Genomic DNA, 24,748 nt, shown 5'->3' on the forward strand with positions numbered 1-24,748 from the left:
TAACATGGTAACTAAGTGCCGTGTTAACTAATTAACATGAAAAATAAGTGTCAGTAGAACACTCAGCCACAAATGGGACACCTATATCCCCCATGCCCAGAGACCATCTCCAAAGAGGGGATAGGAAGACTGTAAGAGTCAGAGGTTGAGGAGGGCAGGGGTGAAACAGTGTCTTCTGGACATAATGGGACCACTGTACTTACGAGTTCACAGTAGCACTGTTTGTTTGCATGAGACCCACGCAAGACCAAGCCAGTCAACATTCTATCATGGAGACTCATAATCTTCCATCCTTAGCTGAGAAGCTACTGACAGTTGATGGCTTCAGAGGGAGAGAGAGCCAGTTTTCTTTAAAGGTGTGGCCCCTGGTAGGTACCCATGCACTGGTGGATGACACCACACTCAGGAATATGTGGTCAGCATAAATTGGACTTTGGTGTGTTGTTAAAGAAACAAAAAGAGGACAGGAAGGACAGGAAGTTGGGAGGGATAGGCATATGAGAATTGGAACTGGGGGAAATGGGGGAATAAAAAATGTGTAAATATGATCAAAATATATTATAAGAAAATGTGAAATATTAATAAAATATTTCATTAAAATGAAACAAATGAGACTACATGTGTTTACAGTGGAAACACGAGCATATACAAATGGCTACAACTTCTTGTTGTATCCAGTGTAACACTTCTTTTCTCTCCATTTATGTGGATCCCTTTCCCACCCAGTGTAAGTGGTATGCCAATCATAGCTAGCCTACTTTCTGGGCACCTTATAAATGCTTGCACGTGTTAGCTCATTTAATATTGTGGACACCATGTATGGTAAATACAATTGCTGTATTTTATTGATATGGTAACAGAGACACAATTAGGCTAAATATCTGCTTCAAAGTAAACAAGGGGATCAGGTAAGATTGGAAAGCAGCCTCAACCCCAAGCTCTTAACCACAAGCAACACGGGCTCCATAAAATCTCTAAGTTTATTGATTTTAGTCTCTGTTAGCTGGAGAACATTTACACACTATCTCTATTTAAAAATCCATGTGGGTTTTCAATCTGCCTGTAAGGAAGACTTCTATGACTCACAGAGGAGGGGCACAGGGTGCGTCAATAGACATGAGTCCCAAAGCTGTCCTGGGCTGAACTGGGTTGTACTTATGCCAGAACTCTGGCTGGAGAAGACCCAGGAAAGTACCAAGGGTGGAGGGGTGACATGAGAGCAATCTGCTCCCAGCCTAACCCTCGGCACCTGCTTGCCCATCTTAGTTTGGCTGGCTTTGTATGATGTAGTTTTATGCCAATGGGTTGCAATGTTATAAGTTGTTTCTACTGATTTCAAAGACCCAGGTCCCTAGATTCCCTCAAGTGTTCTCCAGATAATAGCCTCCACTTTTGATGTGTGGCCCAACTTCCATAATTCAAGCCAATTGTCACAGGACTTTATTCCAGTAACCAGTGTTGGCTTTGTTGGTTATTTGTGCTTGTCTTCAGCTCTGGGTCAGGGCTGCATGTGGATTGGGACCGTGGCTCTGGCTCCAGTTGTGATACGGTTCAGGAGGATGACCAATCCCAATACAACATCACTCTCCATCATGGGGCTGGATTTATGGAGACTCATGTGACCTTGTGTGGCTGTCTATCATGCCTGGCAATGGTTAATGCTTGTCCTTCTAGCAAATTGCCGGTTTTTAGTCCTTGTCATGATCCTATGGGGTAAGCTGCAAATCACAAGTCTCATTTACAACTAAAACAACACAAGTATAGAGGGGAAGTCACTTACATTGGGTCATATAGGAATCACAGAGAAGAGTTAGGGCTTTAAGCAGAGGGAGTGAAGGCTTAGAGTCCATGCTCTTGACTGCCAAGCTGGCTTACCTGGTCCTTGGCAAGCAGTAGAGGCTTTATGGTGCAGACAATACCCTTTTCTATAGTGTCTTGCTATTTTTTTTTGGTTATTTAAGTTTTTGGTAGACTTTGGTTTTATCCAAAGTTGATACGCTACTAGAAAAAAATACAGTATTGTCCATAAATAGTACTCCAAGGTTTGTCCTCAGGTTAGTTTCTCAAAGGATTTACAAGAACACAGGAAATAGGTCCCATCTTGTCATATGTTGTGACTGCTGCCTAGGAGCCAGACTATCATGGTTCCCATCATATGGAAAAAGTAACCAAAGTTCAAGGATGTTATGAAAGCCACTTACAGCCACACAGCTGGCAAGCAGAGAGCTGTTTCTGTGGAGCCCAGGCAGCCTGGCTCCAGACCCCATCTTCCTAATTATCCATTCTTCTTTCCAGTAGGAGGATCCTCGTGCTTGAGTTAGGACAAGCAGGCCAACTCTTCCTGAGGCTGACCCATGTCTCTTCATTCATTTATTCAACAGCTCCTTCTAGCAGATCTACTGTGTGCTGGAGCTTGTTAGGGAAGGCTATATGCTACTGGCTCACAAACAGTATGTGTTCTTCCAGAACTCACAGATGGCTTTTTAGTTTCGTTCTCTGTAACAGATGAGCATTAGAACAGATGAGTAGTTCGCATCCTTTCAGAACCCCGTGCCTGTCTTGTTTATAAACGTACTTATAAACATAGTTTATGCCTTCCTTAATTTTTGTAATTTCCAAGTAAGTGACTTATGATGCCTAAAAATAAGTGAAAACAATTATAATGTTGAGTAATCTTTGAATCACACAGGCCCTCATTTCTCTTCCCTTAGAAGATTTTCCTCCTCTGCTCCCTGTCACAGCCTGCATTCTTTTTGGTTAAGAAGTATTGGGTATTCTCTCTCTAAAACAAAGAGATCTACAGTTACAGCATTAACTACTTTGACATGCTGGGGTTGTGTCTTTTTAATTTATGTTCATTCTCTCACCCAGTTCTAGCTTTGGAAATTGTGCGGCAAATAAAGCTTTGCTCATTTCTTTTTCTGAAAACCTCATCCCCCCGCCCCCCCCCCGGGACATTGGTGATATGAATCATGTGCTTTGGAGCCATCTGACATTTCCCCATCCTGTCTGGGGAGGGAGCAGCAAGGGCCATGCCCAGGAATCTGACACAGCAGCTCATAGGCTCCTTGTTCAGGGCCTGGTGAGTTAGATGCGCCTTTGGCTTTAGGAAATGCTTGGCTGTTTTTACTCTAGGTTTTCATGGGAAAGGCAGCTTCATAGACCTCTTAGGGACAGCAGATGGCTTGTAAATATCTCTGGAGGTCTGGGCACTGGAAGGACTGGCTTCTGTCACACACTATTTTGTACTTAGTTGTGCATAACTCTGTGATAGTCTTGAAAGTCTTCAGGCTTCACCTGTAAAGGCTCAGGGAGCAATCACTGTGTATAATAAATGAGCAGGACATGTTGATAATGCTGCAGGAGGGAACAGGGGCTCCCTGATTAGGAGAATTTATTTACTTGGGCTTTTAGCTTTCTTTAAGATTTGTTTTTATTGTCTTTAATTGTGTGTGTGTGTGTATGTGTGTGTGTGTGTGTGTGTGTGTGTGTGCATGTGTGCACATGAGGGAAGGTGCTTGTGGAATTTAGAGAAGGCATTGAATCCCCTGGAGCTGAAGTTATAGGTGGGTTGTTTGTGAGTACCCCAGACAGATTTTAGGAACTAGACTTGGGTCATCTGGAAAAGCAGCCCATGCTCTTAACTGTTGAGCAAGCTCTCTCTAGCCCCTACATGGACTTTAAAAAACAGTGTTATGAGTTGTGAAAAACACAATTTTCTCAACAAATACTTTCACAGGCACTATGTTCTGTGATAGGCATCGAGAGATGGGTAGGATCAATATCTGGGGAAGTGCTGGTAAATGTTCAAGAATAAGCACTATGGAACAGCTAGTCAGCACAGATGTGTAGCTTTCGACAAATTTGCTGTGTAATTGCTTAGTTTGGACTATGGTGGTGATGTCAGCTGGCTGCCAGAATTTTTGAGTATGTGAGAACCATCTCTTAGGCCTGTAAAAGCTGGTCCTGAACCTTCTGTTAATGTCTGCTTTCAGAGACAGGTGAGCCCATAGCTTCTCCCAGGGACAGTGACTCAGCTATGTGGTGAGCACTTTCAGGTGGCTCAGACAAAGGCAGCTGGGATGGTAAGGAAGGCTTCTAGGGAGTTGGAGACAGTGACCCTTCAACAGCCTCTCTGCCTTCAAGCCAGGAGGAAAGGCCTTGGACTACCTTTAAGTTTCCCGGCAGATGAGCTGCACGCCACCCACCTAGGTTTGTTCCCACACTTGCTGATACAACTCTTCTACTCTAGCCAACACAGCATGTTGTTTCTGGTCCTGAGGACACATCCTTCCCTTGTTCCTGGAGGTTCCTCATTCAGAAGGTGCTTTCCCTCCCTCTCTATGTCCCAGCCTCATTCAATCTTCTTATGAACACAATTGCAACCCACAGACAACACTGCCATGAATCATAGACAGTGACATGAAAGAGTGACATGTGTCTGCATAAAAGCCTGGAATTTAGATTTGTCAAGTTCCTCTTAAAATGGGAAAGGCAAACAGCATAATCAGGGGACTTACTGATGTACTTCTGTGCAATAAGGCCTGGAGTTGAGAACACACAGGGAACTCTCCCAACCCAGTAGGAAAATTGAGGGAGGCTGTGGAATGGCAGAAAAGTAGCAGTCACTGTCAGTAAGAGTGGACACTGGTACAGCCTTCCACAAACCTTTCGGTAGTATTTGTTAAAACAGCATACTAATTGCTTCCTTAGAAATATAGCTAAAACATCATACGTGAGTTACCTAAAGGTTTATACTAGAATGTTCATTCATACAACACCATTAATAATGACTCCGAATTGGAAACAGCCATTTGTCGATCTGTAGTTGAGAATAAGTTATGGACTATTCACAAGGAGGAATGCCATACGGCTATGAAGAAGCACAGAGTGTCATTCTGGGTATAATGGTATGAATATATCGCGTAGATATAGTTGGGAGTCAGAGGGGTCAGACTCCAATTAATACAAGTAAAAATTCCTGTATGAAAACTTAAAAAAAAACCCACAGGGGGCCAGAAGTGAGTTTGCTGGCTTCTTCTTCTGGATAGAGCAAAGGGGGGGGGGTGATTGTGGGCTTGCCTTGGGAGCCGTTTTCATTTGGGAAGTCATCTCACCCTTCTGAACTTGGTCAGATGTTCAGTGGGCTGGCAGCGTTTCCCTGTCTTCACCTCCTTATATCATTCTGGAATTTTTCTGAGTCTCCCACTGTACTCTAATGGGCTGGACAGGCACTAACTGTGTTAGTTTGCATCCTGGGTACTTAGCATAGTTACTGGCCCTGAGAAATTGCTCACTAACTATTAAGTGAATGCATATTGGCCTGGATCTTTATGATTTGTAAGAGCCTGAAAATCTCTTCATTAATAGCAGATGGGAATATTTTACAGTCCAAACAGGATTTATTAATTCACAAAAACCAGACCATTTTTATGGTTTTCTTTTACCCCTGGTAGTTGTGTGCTCCCTAAAATTTCAAGTACATACATCACGACTCCCCTCACTGAGTCACATGTAAGCTTTCAGTTTATGGAATGTAGTATCTGTGAAAAAAAAATTCAGACCTGGATATCAGGTGTCTTGCTCACTGCCTCCAGTATAATATTGTTCTGTGACTGGTTTCTAGAACTGAAACTTAATTTCTAGAAAAATATTCTGAAAGTTTATTAGTTTTGTCAATTTTTTAGCAAACAAAGTGGATATTCCTTTCAATTTGTCACTGTCCCTCTATATAGAAATGGATGCTTTTCACATTCAAGAAATGGCAGAGGCAAGATAGCAGGAGAAAGAAGGTCTTTGTATTGAGTGATAAATGAAGCTGTCAGTCACCATAAAGTAGGACAATGGGAGAGAGTTGAGTACCAGGGACTTAATCATGGTGCTGTGGAACCTGTGACAAAGTCTTTGGAAGTTCGTGTCAACAGGTTTAATTGCAGAATTGTAAAGATGAACGGTGACACATCAGGTACTTATAGCCACTGTTTATTGAGCAACTGCTATACTCCAGATATCAAATGCTTGAAGTAGATTGTATTATTTTAATTCTAACAATTGTCATTTGGGATCCATGTCATTATCCCATTTTACTGATCAAAATTAAGGCCAAGAGAGGCTGTGATTTGTCCTGGGTCATGCAGCAGGCCAGTGGTAGCACTAAACTGAAGAACCCAGTGTTTCTGGCTTGAAATGTACCAGGGTCCTTGTCATTAGGTTCTACATCTCTCATATTGGAAACATCTGAGATAACTGATTCTGGAACTGTGAACAGCTTCCTTCCGGTTACTGCTGTAGGTTACTATTACGTCATGCATTCATTGCCCTCCAGTGCTGTTTAAAGGGCAGGGGAGGACAAGGTGAATTCCATGGGTCCAATAACGCAAGTGACCCACAGGGGACACAGAAACAGCATCTTTCACAGCAGACAACACTAACATAGGCTTCATTTAGCAGAAGGTCGCCACTGAAGTGTTTGGAAATGTGGGTGGGGGCAGTATTACTCTCTGGGGGAACGACGATGCTGTATAGGAACAGATCGGAAACATCTGGCCGCCCTCTGCTGCAGTCTCTCCACCCGCTCAGGCCTCCGGGCTTAGAGCTCAAGGCTGAGGGTGTGTTTGCTTGGCTGTGACTTTCCCTTCAGCTTTTCTTTCTGGGTGTCTCATTTCATGAGCTGAGCCTGCCACAGAGCTCTGGGATCCGGCCTGCTTTAGGCTGAGCCTCTGGCTTTCATTTGCTGCCTGCCTAGCCAGATCTGGGCGAGGGTTTGCAAAATGACACTGATTGGATGCATATTTGGTGGAGGTGATGTCTGGACATGCAACTTACCAATCTCCAGACCCAAATGAAATAGAAAGATACACTGTTTCGGTCGGGGAGGCAGGGGTGGGGGGTGGAGGGTGGTGGCAGGATGTAACCTTCTTAAGGGAGGCTCCGCCCATTCCTCTCCACCCACACCTCTGCTGTTGCCAACTCTTTCTGTGGAAACCCAAGGGAGCTATGGACCTCCAAGGTCCTTCCCACTAGCTCTCTCCTCAGCCACCTCTGTCTCCTCTCTGATGAAAAGGCCCTCTCCTCACCCTGCGCCTAGGTGGGCTATGCTAGTCTTCTGTTTGGGACTGCAGATTTGCTTCCCAATTACTGCTCGGCTATGCTGTAGCCCAGTACCTCCATCTTGCTATGCCAGATCCCTCTCCTTGGGCCTCCCCATCTTCTCTGCAGGTTTTCCATTCCCATTCATAACCTTATCAAGAGCTTACAAGGGAGCTCAACAAAGAAGAAAGAACACATTTGGGACAACTCTTTCTCCATTCATTTGTTGGAGTTCATAGATTTCATGGATAAGAATTACCAGCTAGAAGGGATGGAATTCCAAACCATTTGAAAAAGAGCCAAGGCCTGCCCCCAGCAGTTTAGAGAACAGCCCAAATGTTGGGCTAAACCCATCTCCCAGAGAAGTCATAAAATCCAGGTCCCAAGAACCCCTCAACAGGCAAAACTGAAACTCTAGAGTCTCCCAAGGCCATCTGCTAACAACTGAAGAATCCCATGTTTCTCATGAATGTGAGACTAGATCCACTTGGGAAAATAAGACCGGGTAAGAGAGTTGATCTCACAGCCCTGAATGCGAGCGAACATGGGCTGCTTCTCATTAAAGCAGACGAGGACAGGCTTTTTGTTTGCTTTTGGTGTGTTTGTTTCTGCTGCCAAGGTGTGTTGTAATGTCAGGATTGTTTAATATGCATGAGCCTCTGCCGTGTATGAGGGAGAATCAGAATGCATTTGCTGTGAAATGAGATTGGTTCCAGTCATTTAAACAACTCCACTTGTAATAATAGTGGGCAAGAGTTGATGCCAGGCACTGTTTTCAGGGTTAACTCGTTTAGTCCAGAGGCAGGTCCTACCACTCTTCTGGATGAGAAAACTTGGTCATGAGCCTTCACCAGCTTGCTTGCAATCACACAGGCAGCAAGACCAGAGCTGAAACTGAAGACAATGCAGCTTGTTCTAAAGCTAAGATAGGCGATAAGTTTGTAGGATCGGATGGGCTGGGCTGGGCTGGGCTTATACATTCTAACCCCAAGAGCCTGTCCTCATTGATAATAGTGACAACAGCTACCAATGTTGAAGACATCCTCTTTGAGACTGAAAAGAGAACCTGCTGGTTTGTTAGTCACTGATGTTTGTAATTTGTCCATTTGTTTATCTGCCTGAGACTTGTCCTGCTTAGGACACTGCCTCCAAAACAGAATGCGGGTGTCACCTAAGGAGAAAACTGAGAAGGGAGGGTAGTCAGAAGGCAGAAGGATCGAGTGGCAGAGGTTGGTGGGATGGGTAAGGTGTTCAAGAAGAGCCACAGTGTTGGAGTCTCAGAAGCTGCCAGGTCCTGAGTGGGTGGCCCTCTGCTGCCATTGTGTGCACACTTGTGGCCGGCCAGGCATCACAGATCGAGTTGCTGAGATGCGCTAAATTCTGCTTTATTCCTGGATATTGCTCCTACTTCCCAGTATCACTCAGAAATGAAACAGGTTTACTCTGTCCTGAAGACCTGACTGCAGTTGTAGCCCTAATTGATGGGTTTGAAGACTACAAAGTTCTTGTTGTTGGAGAATTGTGTGAGGATGACTGTGCTTCTGGGATCTGGTTTCTGCAAACTGTCCATCTGGCTGTCATATACCATCGTGCTGTTCTCTGTACTTTGTTAAAATGTATTTTCAATTTCTCTTAACTCTGTTTCAACTTCTTTTCTGTAAAAATCACTAATTATTCCTACATATGCCATCAGTTTCATGAAGGCAAAAACCCATCTTTAGGCCAGGCCAGGTGACATGGGCCTGTTTTCCTATCTAAGAGGCAGAGACAAGAGGATCAAACAATTTGAAGGCTGCCTGAGCAAAAGGGTGAGTTCAAGGTCAGCCTGGGTCACTTAATGAGATACCGTCTAAAAATCTGAAGCATAATGAAAAACTGATGTGGGTGTTCAAGGGTGGTAAGCTTGTCTACCCTAAACGAAGCCCCCAGCTCAACCACCAGTACTAGAGAGAGGGGGAGAAGAAGAGGGGGAGAGAGGGAGTGAGTGAGGAGAGGGAGAGGGAGGGGAGAAGTAGGAAGAGGGGGAGAAGGAAGAGGGGGAGGGAGGAGGGGGAGGGAGGAGGGGGAGGAGGAAGAGGAATTTAGGCTTAGTTTTGTAACCCACACATAAAAAACGAGAGTCAAATGTCTTTCTAAAATTCTGGTTGAGATGAGCCTCAGAAAGAGCTGTGGATCCCCACTAATCTCCATTAGCTCCTGTTCTCACCTCACTGTGTGGAATCAGTTTATCACTCCAGCTGATGTGAAGCCATTAGGAGGTGGGCATCCCGCAGGAGCCCTACTTTTATCCAAAGCTTGTGTGCTGCCATTTGCAAGCAAACATTGCTCCTCAGGAGAGAGCTCTCCACCACTGCAATGGGCCATACAGAGGTGGCTGCCATCACAGTTGCTGTGACCATGACTTTGCCCATTCGTTACCAATTTTCCAGTCTTGTAAGTTTAGAACCATGTGATCTTCAGTCCTTCTTTTGAGTCTCAGCCCACCTCTCTCTTGACATTTTTCATGATCTCCTGGTATTTTACATGTAACACAGTGTTTTGCTATTCTTCTCCTGCCCGTGTCTTCTACCCTGACTCAGGTCTTGTGAGCACCAGGCCTCTGAACTCTAGGACTCTGATCTAGCCCCCTTCCACACACCACATCCCCTGACAGGGATTCCAGTCAGGAACATCGTGAAGTTTATCTGAAGATCCGTACCTGGAGGAGTTCTCATGGAGTCCGAGGATGGGACTATAATGTTGAACTTTCAGAGTTGTAATCATGAGATTCAGCTAAGCATCCATAGTATATAGGTGAACTTCTACACAAGGAGTATTTGCCCAGAAGCATAAACGTGGGATAATTCTTTTATCAAACATGTTAAAATGCACATTCTAATCAAAATTCTAGAAGAAATGGAACTTGAGACTGTACTGTTGGAATTTGGGGCCATGGCAAGGCATAAGAAGGGATTGTATCGAGGAGAAACTGTGGCGTGTTATCTGAGGTTATGAAGCACTTCTAGGACACTGGGGAGAAGAGGGCACACAGCTCATGCTGCCAGATGGCCCACGGCTAGTGTTAAGGACAGAGAAGGAAACTCTGTGTTGTGCAATTAAATTAATGTGTTCTCTTCTGTAGTTGATCACCGAGTGTGGGGCAGTGAAAAGAAACCAGAGAAACACCGAGCAGTGTGGACTTGTGTTCCAATAGCTTTCTGCACCCTGATGAATCATTGAGGCACAGGGAAAACGACCTGAAAGACAGAGGCAATTTACCCATGTGTTTGCAGATGAACAACACGGGAGGAACCAAGAGTCATAGGGCAGAGAAGGTCTCATTATTTTAGGACTGTCAAATGGCATCATTACAGGTGGTTCCTTTTCACTGTGCTAACATGATTGAGCAGGTGAGGGGAGCTCTATAGGGTCTTGTTTTTATCTTCTTTAAGTTTCTCGGATGAGGTCTCACAATATAGTCCAGGTTGGCTTCCATCTCACAGCAGCCATGCTGTCTTAGCCTCCCAAATGCTGGGCTTATGGGTATGAGTCTCCAGCTTTGGAGTCTTCTGAAAGAGGAACAAAAAGAGTACTTTTATGAAGGTACCAAAAGATCTCTGTCATGATGGAGTAACTTATCACAAGTGCCAATACCATTGGCAGCTAGGATTTCACCGGGAATTTCCGGGTCACCCCAGCATCCAGCACTGTCAATGAGACCTCTGAACCATTGTGGACCAGTTAACAGGATGAGTTTACTAGATGATCTCAATGGTGAACCAAATGGCATAGCTTTAGCTTCTGCTTCTAGGTCTGTGCCCCCTGAAGGCTTGCCTGAGGCACAGCTCGGAGAGAGCAAGTCTCAAATTCCAATGCTTTCTGCAGGCTTGCCTCCTCTACTTTGAAGATGCCCCCAGGACCCAGAGGGAGACATTAGTTAGCCTTGTTTCCGTGAAGATTTTCAGCTGCACTTTTGCTGTATCTCCCAGAGGTGAGAGGCTGTGGTTCCCGCAGCCTCAGGCTTGGCACCAACTCCTCCCTGGTGAGTTCAGATCTCAAATCTGACTCCAGCCAGGGTTTCCTCTCTGTCCCAGAGTGACCTTGTAGGCGGCCTAGCAGACTGATTCTTAGCAGCCTTTACCATTGGTGATTTTCATTCCAGACAGGAGCCGATGGGTTTCTGAAAGGGACTGTGTGGGTGTCTCTTACCGTCTCCACTCTGGCCTGGGTCTGGCAGAGATTTCCTCTGTGGACTGGGTAAGGAGTTCTGATGAAACCAGGCTGTCCTGGTGCTTTGGGGTGTGTAGAACAACTAAAGCTCTTATTATTGGTAGATGGCCTGCACCTGGGCTGGTCACATCCCTCCTGAGCTGGGGTCTGCTCTGCTAAACTACGGTGGGCCAGATACAGTGTTAGAAGTTGTGTTTTTGCAATGAACAGTAGGTAATGCAGATACTCATAACTAGTCCAAGAGATGAGAACAAGTAACTGTAGAGTGTCCATCCCTGAGTGGGACAGATATAACTAGACCCTCCTTGTCCCAGACTCAGGGAACATCATGGAAGGGGCAGAGAGAATGTAAGCTAGGGGATGGAGGGAGTGCTGTGAAATACTATCGTCTAGATATGACATGGCTACTACATTCAGGGACTCACGGCAGCTGTGCCCCCCCCCCCGCACAAAACTTGTACTAGGTCAAGCTAGTCAGCATTCCAGGATGGATGGAGAAAGGATGCCTGGAGTTCCATCTCTACTAGGATACAGCTGATAGCTGGAGAGGGGGTGTCTTTTTTGGGGGGCATAAACACTGCTAGGTTGCACATACTTCAATGGATGACCACACAACCACATGCATTCAGGCAGCACTAATTTGAATCAATGTCTATAAAAAAAAGAAGAGGGCATTAAGGTAGGAGGGGGACATGTGAGGACAGGAGGAATAGGAGTGTGGAGTTGGGGTGGATATAATAAAGATATATTGCATACATGCATAAAATGTTGAAAATAAGTTAAAATTTGACTTAAAAATTTAGAGCACTGGGGCTGAGAGACAGCTTAGAATCCCCTCATTCTTTTTTTTTTTTTTTTTTTTTTTTTTCGAGACAGGGTTTCTCTGTATTGTTTTGGAGACTATCTTGGAACTTGCTTGATGGACCAGGCTGGTCTCAAACTCACAGAAATCTGCCTGCCTCTGCCTCCCAAGTGCTGGGATTAAAGGCGTGCGCCACCACCGCCCAGCTCTAAAGCCCTTCTTATGTGTTGTCCTTACGGCATTCCTGAGGGATAAGTGCCACTATTACCCTCTTTTTCACAGGTGAGGACAAAGGTACCAAAGTCAAGGTAAGCCTAGGCTTCTCTAGGTGGTGAGAAGTAGAGGTAACATTCTACAGAAGCCTGGAGAGTTTGACTTCAGACAAAGTGATGGAAATTGGAGCATCCTGGAGAGGGAAGGAAGCATTGAGTCTGCCACCAGAGTTCAAATAAAGTAATGAAAACTGGATGAGATGCTGCTTGAGGACTCACCACTGAGACCTCAAGAGAAAGGCAATTTGTCACCACACTCAAGTCCTTGCTTGTCACTCTTTCCCACTTGACTCCTTTATCCCATGACCTAAATCCTTATTCTGAGTTTCAAGACCATGAACAAATTGGTGATAAATTAAAATCTAAGCAATATTAAGAAATGGACACTTCGTTTTATGGCAGGCGAGCTTTATTGGAGCAACTTGTTATAGTTATTCTTTGCTTGACACCATGCCACCTCAAAACTTATGAACCAAAGCAACACTAATCACTTCTCACATGCCTCTGCTTAGGTGACTGGGCTCAGCTAAGCGTTCTTGCTCAGGGCCTACCTTCAAGTTGCAGTAAGTTGCTGTGATGGAGCTTGCCTAGGGGACTCATCTTTCCCAGTTGTGAGTTGGATACTGTTATCCCCTGCGACCTTGGTGAGAACACCTTCATATGACTTCTTCATGTGGTTCCAGCTTTCTCACAGCATGGTGGCTGGGCTTCCAGGTTAGCAGTCAAAACAGATGGTCTTTAGTATGTAGTTTCACAAGTGTCATTTTCTACCCCTTCATTTTGCTAGATGTGACTGAGTTAAACTTATGTTCAAGGGAGGACAATTAGACATGAACACTCAATGAAAATGTAAAAACAGCCAATGGAGGTGCTTTAAAACAACCACAGAGATTTCCCTAGTAACTATTCTGGTTTTAAAACAAGCAAACAGAACCTAAAGAAGTTGTGTGTGGCTCTGAGTTTTAGGAAGGAAGACCAAGTATCTGGGACAGGAGGTGCAGAGTAATAGAGAATGACTACTGGACTTGATGATTAGATGTTTGACCCAGCCTCTGGTACCCTGGAGAAAGGTCATGCATCTGGAGAGCATTGAGAAAGACAATCTCTTAAAGTTTTCACCACTGTGGTTCTGCTGTTTTGGGGACGAGCAAGTTCCTCTGGCACCTTCCAAACCCTCACGGCACCATTCTTCATGGTGATACTCCTGTGCCCCGAGCTTTAGAGAGATAGCTTCTGCTCATGAACTCGTGTTTTGGAGGGCTAAGGAGGAGCTGGGACAGGAGTGGGATGGGGGAAAGAAAACGAGAGACTGGGTAGGAAGGAGATTCATATGTTAAATCATATTTGGAAGTGAGATGTGTGTGTGTGTGTGTGTGTGTGTGTGTGTGTGTGTGAAGATCCAGGGTCTGCTGGAGCATAACAAGGTCATGTCTAAGGTCTTGACAAACCAAAGAATATTGCATTGCATGTTTTGTGTTTGGAGAGATCTCTAGATCCTTTATTTTATTTTTTTATGCTATCTACCTCTTCCTCCTGGAAATCTTGTGACAACATATAGCTTTAACATCCCAATGGAGTGTAATACAAAAATGAAAACAGGTGGATGATGTTACATAGGGTCTATGATTGGTGACCATTCTCTGTCCAGGAAGAGGGCATCTTCCGCAACAGTGAATTTGTCCTTTACCCCCTCCTGTTCCTAAATGGGGCATGAGGCAATGAGAGCTGTCTGGATCACTGTTTCCTTCAAAAACTTTACAAATTCTAGTCGCCTCCGTTTTACAGATGAAAACAAAGAGGTAAAGGGAAACAAACTGCTCTGACAAAGGCAGGAGTAGCACTTACTGTTCCATGAAGCAGTGCGGGTCACCCCAGGTCACCAGAGTCACATCTCCAGTCCTTAGGCATGTGTTGGGCCGTTCTGGGATTTTGGCTCAGGATTGTGGGCATCATATGGGGAAGAAAAAGGCCCAGGAGGAAGTTGGGAGTGAGGGAGACTTTGACTCCTCAGGAGTCAAGATAAACATGAAGATGTTTGGCAGATTTTGTTGTTTGTGTGTATATGTGTCTGGGGACCTCTTACCCAAACCAAAGTCATTTCTGCATATTTGTCTGCTGAATATGAAATACTCCAAAGATGACTCTTCATATTTGTAAAATTTGAAATGGAAGTTACTCAGCAGAGAGGAAAAACAAGTCTTGAATGCCCTCCAATGTCCTCTGAGTTAAACACGTGAGTGTGAAATTTCTCCTCACCAAAACCTAATCTTCTACATGTGTACATGTAGGTGTCATACAATTATATCTGTGCATACGTGCTCACTCCAGATTGACTGAAGTCCTTTGATCTCATTTCCATCTAGACCTTGGACTTTCCAGGGATGTGTGGGCAGAGCTGATTTTCTCGGAGGGCAGCACTTCCTCTGTAGTCCCTGACACAGGCTTCATCAAGAGCCTTGAGGAAAACCTATAGACATTGATTCTTCACCAAAGCCAGCACCATCCCAGGTAGTCCCTAGCTATTGGGTCTGGGACAATGGACAGTTTGAGAAGAAGTACCACCTGCTAAACTGGGATGCTCTGTTTGGAACATAAGCTACACACCTGAACAGTTGGTTATGAACTGGATTTTAGCATGTTTGATCATATTTTGAATGGATTGGCTGTTTAATGATGCCTAGTCATGAGTCCTTTAGCAGTGTTGGCTACTTGCTCCACAATTTACAACTTTGATGAGTAGATTTAAAATGTTACTTTAAGTGTACTATGCGGGATCTGTTACTCAAAACCATCCATCTAGAAATAAGGGGTGATATTTTTTAAAAAAATGAATGTTATTTATTATAGTTATGCTTATAAAGGAATTTCTGCTTATATTTATATGTATATATCCCTCCTCTAAATCTGTTTATTTACCTCCCTACTTGCCTTCTACATGTCATCTGTCTTAATTTGTTATCTTTCATCATCCACTTATATATCATCTATCATTTTCATCTATCTTTCATTTATAATCTATCAACCATCTACCAATTTATTTCTCTATTCATCCATCATTTAATATCATCTACCAGTCAACATTCATCGTCTATTATCTATCATCTATCATCTATCTATTTATCTACCCAAACACCCATCTACCTGTAATCAATTATCTACCTACTATTTTTCTATGTATCTACATTTCTATGTATCTACATCTAAATGTAATGGACATCTATCATGTATCTATTGATTCATCTGTCATCTACTGTAGTCTACTTTCTGTATCACCCATCAATCAACATTTATCATCTATCAATCACCTATTTATGTATGTATCTACCTTCATCATCATCTAGCATATATTTATCATCTATTCATCTATACCTCCATCAATTTCATCTATTATCTGTCACATGGATTTAGTTCTATAGTGAAGAACAGACTTTGCAGTGGGGCTTGTGGTTTGGACTGCTAAAGAATGTTGTTTCCACCATCACAGGTAGGTCAACCTTGCTCCGAGATCACGGAGCATATGAATAAGATGAGATGGTGACATTAGCTTTGACCCTTCTCTATGAAGTGGCCTTCACTATGGTTGAGAGAGGCTTTTGTAAGCTCTTATGAGTTGAGAGATAATTAGTAAGAAGCTGGATTTACCATACTCTTGTTTTTTCCCTTCCCGAATTGTTGATCAATTCTGGGTGTGGATGCCACACCTTGCATTTTTCTTCCTGACTTTGTAGTATTCCCAAATCCTTTGTGGACTATCCAGAGGTAGACAGGCAATAATCTTTGATAAGATTTTGCAGAGTTTATGGGAAGTCCTGAGATGTGGCCTCCTCTATGTTCACTTAGGAGTAGTTATCAAACACGGAGAAGGGAAGAGGATTTTGAGTGTGAAGGGAGAAAAAAAATGGGATTCTTTACTATATATTCTCTTTGAGCCACATATCCCCTGATATTCCTTGGAAGGGCAGAGAAAAGCTGGCCTTGGCAATCTAGCAACTGGAATCAATGTTAACTGTCTTTCCTTCTAACTTAATGGCCCAAAGTAGTAGAAAATCAACTTCATTTTTAAGTAGGGAAAGCAGAATCCCAGATCTTAGATGACTCATACTCTTGACTTGGCAGACAATAAAGATGGGTAAAGATGTGAACTATACTCAGAGTGGATGAGAAGTAGCAGCCAGCCCAAGTAAGGCTATCCAGGTTGTAGAAGAAAGATGGTGATTCCCCTCCACATGATTTTGAGGACCATGATTAGAAGGGATTCAACATTCTGAACTAGAAAGGTGCAAGGTGATCCTCAACCATTGCTGCCCCCATGTGCCAGATGTACAGATCAATACAGTCTCTGAGTAGTCCAAGTGACTCTTGGAGGTACAGGCCATACTGCCCCAACACCTCCCATTCTGGAACATACAGAAGGAAAGAATCTTGATATTATGATAGCCTGATGCCAGGAATGATCTTTCCATATTTTTTTAGAAAAGCTGTTATAAGTGACATTAACCAAGAACACATTCTCCTTTTAAAAATCAAACGGCAAGCTGGGAAGGTGACTCAGAAGATAAAGGGCTTGTCATAGAAGTGCTAGGATTGAAGTTTGGATCTCTAGAGCCCACATAAAAGCCAGATGGGTGTCTCTCCTTGCCTGAAATCTCCAGGTGTACAGGGAATTCCTGGGGCAAACTGGCTAGTCAGACTAGCAATGTCCATGAGTTCTTGTTCAGTGAAAGAGACTAGCTGCATCAGTAAATAAAGTGAAGAATGATCTAGGAACACAGTTGATGTCAATTCAACATCTGTTCTCTACACAAAGGTACTCACACATGTGCATTTTCTTATCCATGCAAACACACTTATATCTATATATGTGCACATACGCCACATACACATAGACATGAAACAGTAGAATTGTTATGAATAACTCAGTGTTTCACAAGTCCTCTTGCTGAAATCTACACTCCATCTCACATCTCCAGCTCTGAGGGAATCACTGTTGTTAGCACAGTGATTCACCTTTCAGATTTTCCATGAATAGATAAATGTGTGTGTCCATAAAAATATATAGCGTGTTTCATAGAGACTTTGCAGCCTTCTTGTTCACCTAAAAATATATCATGAATGGTAAGTCATGTGGCCACATATAGCTGTAACTCTTTCTTTTTATTTTAAAGGTTTATTTATTGTGTGTGTGTGTGTGTGTGAGTGATCTGCCTGCATGTATGTATATGTGCCCTGTATGTGTGGTGCCCACAGAAGCCAGAAGAGAGCACTGACTCCACCTGGGACTGGAGCTACAGTGGGTTGTGAGTTGCTATGTGGATGTTAGGAGATAAATCTGAGTCCTCTGTAAGAGCAGTAAGTGCTGTTATGCGCTGAGTCAGCTTTCCAGCCCCTGGAATTCATTCTTTTTCACCATCCTAGAGTATTTTATAGTTAGGAACAGTATAGTTTATGGCATCCCTTTGTTGATCTTCCCAAGGTTTTGTTACTTAGAAGACACAGTGCAAGCACTTGCTTGTACACATACACTGTGTTTACATGCAACTCTTTCTCTAGGCCAAGTAACAAGTAGGGTATGTGATACAATTTCAGCTAAGTTATCTTCTAACTCTGATCAGTGGCTCAGTGTGGAGCACACATTTCTCCGTGGTGTTGTCCAATCTCACATCACCATACTTGACAAGCTTGTGAGACTGATTGAACTACTGCTTTGATGTTTGGTTTTTTGAGCTCAAATACTTTCTGAAGCAGTTTACTGTTCCCTTTGTTAAGTAGTTTTTTATTTACTTGGCCCATATTTCTAGTAGCTTTTTACAACAGAAGTTGTTTTGTTTCATAGTTTCAAATATTAACCTTTGTTCCCTGCTTATTTTTTAAGTTTACAGAATATTTTTTATCCCTAGGATGTTTTGAATTTTTATGGAAAACGTTATCATTTTTTTCTTCTATGGATTTTGCTTTCCATGCTTTTTCATGCAAGGTTTTCTTTCCTTTAGTTTATGACAAAGCTTTGTACTTTCTTGAGCTCCCTTCTTTTTTCTCCTTTGGTTTTTTTTCTGAGACTGGGTTTCTCTGTGTAGCCCTGGCTGTCCTGGGACTTGCTCTGTAGACCAGGCTGGCCTTGAACTCATAGATATCCCTCTGCCTCTGCCTCCTAGGTGCTGGGATTGTTATTCTGTCTTTTATTGTGGGTTCTTTATTTTTGTGTGAGGTGTGGATATGCCTTGGGTTTTGCTTTTGAAAAGGCTGTTGAATCGTTGGACACTTCACTGACTTTCTGTGCCCCCTTTACTGAGATGCTTATTTGTCAAATGCTTGTTTATTCGTCATGACTCCTGGCTGCCCAGCCTCTTCCCTGCTCTGTTTGTCTGTCTCTGAGACACTTGCTCGCTTAGAAGAGTTTACTGCACTCCTTCCTGGAACAGCTCACCACGGTTGCAGTAAACCTTGTTTTCTTTACTGTACAGAGATTCTCTTCACACCTCAGAGTGTCCCATTTATTACAAGATTGAAAGAGGTTTAGAGCATTTGGCCTGCCAGTTTTCACCCATAAACCTTTTCATGCTTTCATTATTTATTTGCATACCATAAGCTCTATGATGATGATGATCTTGTCTGACTTGTTTATTTGTATCTATGTGTTCACATATGTATGGGTGAAGGCCAGAGGTCAATGCGGGATACCTTCCTTGATCACACTTCACCTTGTTTTTTTTTTTTTTTTTTTTTTGAGTCAGGGTCTCTCACTGAGTCTGGAGCTCAGGAATTTGGTTGTGAATCCTCTTTTCTTTGCCTCCCCAGTGCTGCAATTTACAGCTGTGCTAGTGTCTTTTAGTGACTTGGATTCTAGGAGGTCAAACACAGGACCTCATGCTTCTGTAGAGTACATTACTGCCTGAACCATCTCCCCAGTCCTTCTGGGACATTTAAGACATATGCATCCCCTGTGAGGGGACGTTTACAAAATAATTTATTAGTAAATGAGTGAAAGGCAATATTCCAGGGGCATTTTGAATTTTATTTTTTCAAACCTGGATAAATTGTTTGTCAAAGAAGTTCATGTTGTTATTGGCAAAACCTCATAGAGAAGGACTCTCCTAACGCTAATATTTACACATATGCTGTGAGCTCCATGCACATGTCACGTGACTAAATCCTGGATCCTTGAGACAGTTCCTTCAGAGTGTTTTGTCTGCTCATAGGCATCATTGGAGAGAGTTCCTCTTAGGGCAAAAAGTTTCAGATTAGCCAGATATAATCATGGAGTATTTAGGTCTTGAACTCAGAGAGATCTGTCTGCCTGTGCCTCCCAAGTGCTGGGATTAAAGACATGTACCAACACTGCCTGGCAACTCTATTTTATTTAAAGAAAACCATTTGACTGTCCTACTTAAATTTTTTGGGGGGGTGTCTGTTGAGATGGCTTAGTGGGTACAGGAGATTTCCACCAAACCTGATGATCTGAGTTTGATCCTTGGGACCTCCATGAAATGGACTCCCACAAGTTTTCCTCATATTGCCACATGAACACATGTGAACATGCACACACAATTAATTAACAAGTAAATGTAGAAATTTAATAAAAAGATGGTTTTAGGGGCCGATGAGATGGCGCAGGGGGTAAAGGCACTTGCTGCCAAGTCTGATGACTTGAGTTCAAATCCCAGAACACATGTGATAGAAGAAGGGAACTGACCTCTGCAGGTTGTGCTCTCATGATGCATGCATGTGTGCATGTACACACAACACACACACACACACACACACACTAAATAAATGAATAAAAATAAATGAAAAGGTTTTCAAGTGGAACCACATATTACTGTTTAGAAATCATCACAGAAAGTTCCTGTTTGTGTCATCCCCTCCCTTACTCCATCTCACTCACTGCCCATTCAGACCTTGCCTGTCAGACTAATCAGACTGATGTCTCCCTGAGTCTTCCCCACTCAGTCGAGCTTACAGGGATTTCTCTCCTTGTCATTTATCAGTGTTATCTGGACGACAGTTTTATCTTTATGTAGTCATTGTGAAGACATTATACAGAATCCCTGTGTGCCTGACATGAATCAGTGTCTTACATTACTACTGTCTGTCAAATGCACAAAGCAACGTTGATACATTGCTAAAGTCCATAACTTACTCTGACTTCTTCTGTTTCCCCCATGTCCCTTTTCAAGTCCAGGATGCATACAGTGAGCCACTCATCACATTTTCGTTAGTCTCCTATTGCCTTCCCTCCTGTTAGCAGTGACAGTTACTCAGGCGTTCTTGTTTTGGATGACTGACAACACTGAGGATCAGTTGGGAATCTTGTAGAAAGACTCCCACTTAGTATTTGTCTGTTGTTTTCCTTAGGAACAGACAAAGGCCATGGTTTGTGGGTTGGGACCATTGACCTCAAGTGCCTTCCCATTACATTCTGTCAAGGACATACAAGGTCACAATGACTTTTCAGTGCTGATGTTATATAACCACAGTTGCCTGACACTAAGCAGCTTGTCAGATTTCACCACTGAAGAGATGCTCTCCTGCCCCTCCCCAAGCTCATGTTGCATCCTTGGGAAGCAAGTTACTATGTGTGACTTAAGTGTAAGGAGTTGGAAGTGGGAGGTGAGAGGCTCCACTTCCCTAAAAGCAGATTAGTTACATAAATTATTTGGAATTCTTTTTCATGGGAAATGGGCTGTTTTCCCTCATTTGTTTATTCAGTCATTTATTTACATCAGCACGACTTGTGGATATTTATTTTATACTCTGAGCTATAATCCAGTACTCCTTTATTTATTTTGATGCTCAATTTGTTCCAGCATTGGTTTCTGGGAGATATTTTGGCTGACTCCTATGTGCTTCTGCTATACTCCACTGTGTGTGTGTGTGTGTGTGTGTGTGTGTGTGTGTGTGTACGCATGCACATGCGTGTGCGCATACAACATATATCCCAGTCTTACTTTAATGGATTTCCTGACCTAGTCTTAGAATCAACCATTTTTCTAAGGAACTTTGATTCCTTTTTTTGGGAGATGGGGTTAGAAACTAAGATCTGGGCACTTGGTTTGCATTGTCAATGGAGGGTCACTTCCAGGATGCTTTGCCCTTTTAGCTGAGGAAGTGAGGGGGTCAAATGATATGCATTATATTCACTTGTATACATAGAAATACCTATAAAATTTTCCTTATGTAACCAACCACCTAGGCTTCTATGGAATTAATTCTTGATATATACTGATATGTCTATATTTAATGCATTGTCACATGATCACTGTGACAAGGAAACTTTAAAACAGTAAGCTACAAAGTTCTGCATATCACTTTGAAGCTAATGGACCAAGATAACTGTTGAATTTACAGAACTTTAAAAACATGTTAAAGTTACTGATTTTTTTGTTTTAATGTTGGAACTAGTGTTGGTAATATGAAAATGCTAGATGACATCATAAATATAAATTTTACTTTATTGTTACCATTCTGCATTTGCTTCAGTAATATGTTGCAACCTGTGTATAGTAGTTTTGCTGATTTTAATTACAGGAGTGACTGTATAATCTAATGGAATTGGAAAATTCTTACATTAGATGTTCCCAGGGTATATTAAAGATTTAAATATGGAAATAAACATTGCAAGAATCCCACACTATCTGTGAAGATCATATTCATGTGTGTTGGTGAAATGTGTATTACTCATTTCTTTTCCTTCTCTTTCTGTTTTCTTGTATTATGTGCTGCAGACTCCGGATCCAACTCCATCTTCTGAAATGATCCCGATTCCCAGAATGCCCCTGGTGCTGCTCCTGCTCTTGCCCATCCTGGGTTCTGCAAAAGCTCAGGTTAATCCAGGTAACACAGCCACTACTCAGGTGGATGCTCAAGACCAGGTGCCTGCCAATGCCTTTTAGTGGTTATTTTAGAAAGAGTTCTGCCAAGGGAACCCACAGTGTCAGTTGTTTTCACCTGCGTGGTGAAATGTGGCCAAGTCAGGAACAGAAAGCTCTATCCATTCCCTGCCCACATAGAATGTGTTGGATATTATACAAGAGGTTTTATGTAGTTCAGAGCAGTTTAAATGCTATTTGTTTAAATGGGAGAAGGAACAGCTATTTGTCAGTGTAGGATACCAGGTTCCCAAGAGCCCAGGTGGTGTCTCTTTTTCTCATATACCTAAAGTATGTGATGGTGTCATTTGTCTGTTACACAGTAATGCTGTTTAACAATTTTCAATAGCCCAGTGACTTAAAATGAGTGTTTCTTGTTCTCACAAGCTCCCAGTTCGATGATCTCTGCTGTGCTTGGTTGGACTGTACTTTGACCTGTCTTTGTGAATTTTTCTCTCTGGGAATCAGCTGGCTATTGGCTGATTAAGGGCAGTTTTTGGCTGTTGCTCCATGTGGATTCCTCCAGCAGGCTAGCCTGGTTATGTTTTCATGGAAATTACACAAGAGCATGAGTGGAAACAGGAAAGTACAATCTTTCAATCCACTGCTCAAATTATGTTTCTTAAGACGATATTGGCAGGGATGTGGGCTGCGCTTGGTGGTGCTTGTCCACTAAGTTCCTGTTTTAACTCCCAGCACTGAACAGGGTGGGGCCTCTTTGATCAAGGCAAGTCATATATATAGCTTTGCCCAGAGTCCAAAGGAACAAAAAAGTACACAGTAAAGAGAAAGGTAGAGATTTTTAAGTCATATTTTTTATTTCTTGACAAATATAAACAAATAGAAGTACACATATATTATGTGTTCAATTTGATAGATTTTAACAAACCCAACATATCCATTCAGACATGTCTAACCTGAAGCAGAGGGTAGCTATGAATGTGGGCTATCACGAAAGTACACACTTAGATAAAACAAGAGATTTTTTTATGTGATCTTTTTGATTGTGCTGCTCTTGAATGTGAACTTTGTAGATGACATTGTGTGGCAATATCCAATGATTAGACAGACCTGGCAGTGAGCTACACTTTTATATATAAGAAACAGAGGCATCACGGAGCTTGTTCTTCTACGCTAGCCCAGTGGCATCCATTATATTGCTTTTTAGCAAGAAAGACTCATTTTGTCTATTTGTACTTTATATAAATAGAGGCATATGATACATGCATACCGTGTCTAGCTTCTTTTTTATTTTGTTTTTTTATAAATTTTATTTAAATTAGAAGCAATCTTATTTTATATATCAATCCCAGTTCCTTCTCCCTCTCATTCTCCAATGCCCCCCCAGCAACACCCCCATCCTATCCCCCAACCACTCCCCAGGGAGAGATCACCAGTTTTTCAATGTCATTTTCAGAGACAGAGCCCTGATTCTGGCCTGCCAGGACATGAGAGCACTGTAATATTGGAGTATTGCGTCTAGCTTCTTTAACTGGACATTTCCTGCATGGCATTCGTTCCATGGCTACATCCAGTGGTTGTTGGCCCATTCTTGCTCTTGTATAATACTGCTTTGTTTGCACACTTCGTTTACATGTCTTTAACCTAAAGTATACGATTATGTCATTCGTCTGTTACACAATAATGTTATTTAACAACTTCAATAGTTTAGTGACTCTGATGGATGGGAACTTGGATAGTATAGAGTTTGGGCCTGCTGTGAAAAAGTCTTCCATATTCTTGCATAGTTTGTGGTAAGGATATATACTCAATTTTCTGGAGTTATATCCAGAAGTGGAATTCCTGGGTCACTTGTAACATGTGATTTAATGTTCTTCATAATGGCACGGAGTTTTCCAGAGTGATTTCTACCTGCTTACCCTCCCACAGTAATATGTAGAGTTCAGTTTTTCAGCTATCCATAATTACATTCTTAAGGGCGTATTCATTTTGTCTTTTTACTAGCATAATGGTACATTTGAGAGAGTACCTCCTCCACCAATTCCTCATTCAGGAACTATTCTTTATACCCTTAATAGGAAACATGGTCAAAACTCCTTTAAACAAAGTCAAAGCATTGTCAGTTGAATGAATTCAATGCTTTTTTTTCCACCTTGGACACCTCTAATTTTGTGCTTTGTATGCCTCTTACTCTGTAAAATTTGGTTGTCTTCTATGACGGTCTTCCTGCTCTGAGCTCCAAAGAGGCCAAGAGTGCACACAATGTCTAGGTTCTGGGTGTTGATGGGAGATGGTCTTCTGTATACAATTTTCAGCAGCATGGTGTCTCCCTCGGGCCTTCTCTCTGCCTCTTCTCCCCAGAATTCTCCTCATCGCATAGCCCTGCCTATTCTCCCTGCCTGGCTACTGTGTTTTATTCATCAACCACTATGAGAAACATATATACAGAAGAGCATCTGCCATCAGGGTGTCATCATAGAGGTATACCTGGGGACATTTAAGCAATTGAGCCAGGAAAGCCAGGCTCCAGTGTTGGGATGCAAGCTGTA

The 24,748-nt window shown here is 42.7% G+C and overlaps 1 protein-coding gene across 7 annotated transcripts in view; it reads left to right on the top strand.

The window, feature by feature from the left end:
* Window positions 1–24,748, top strand: part of Ddr2 (discoidin domain receptor tyrosine kinase 2) — a 122,931-nt gene that overhangs the window by 50,437 nt on the left and 47,746 nt on the right. For 5 of the 7 annotated variants that reach the window (XM_040738796.1, XM_040738800.1, XM_040738795.1 and 2 more), the window contains exons 3-4: window positions 12,885–13,086; window positions 22,095–22,203. In XM_040738796.1, coding sequence (XP_040594730.1) covers window positions 13,033–13,086; window positions 22,095–22,203 — 163 coding nt within the window. In that variant the 5' untranslated portion in view covers window positions 12,885–13,032. Of the gene's footprint in view, window positions 1–12,884; window positions 13,087–14,735; window positions 14,881–22,094; window positions 22,204–24,748 lie in introns of all 7 variants that reach the window. The other 2 variants (XM_040738799.1, XM_005071424.4) reach the window with 2 other exon arrangements.

This window comes from Mesocricetus auratus, unplaced genomic scaffold (assembly GCF_017639785.1).
Source record: "Mesocricetus auratus isolate SY011 unplaced genomic scaffold, BCM_Maur_2.0 Super-Scaffold_100676, whole genome shotgun sequence".
Classification (NCBI taxonomy): domain Eukaryota; kingdom Metazoa; phylum Chordata; class Mammalia; order Rodentia; family Cricetidae; genus Mesocricetus; species Mesocricetus auratus.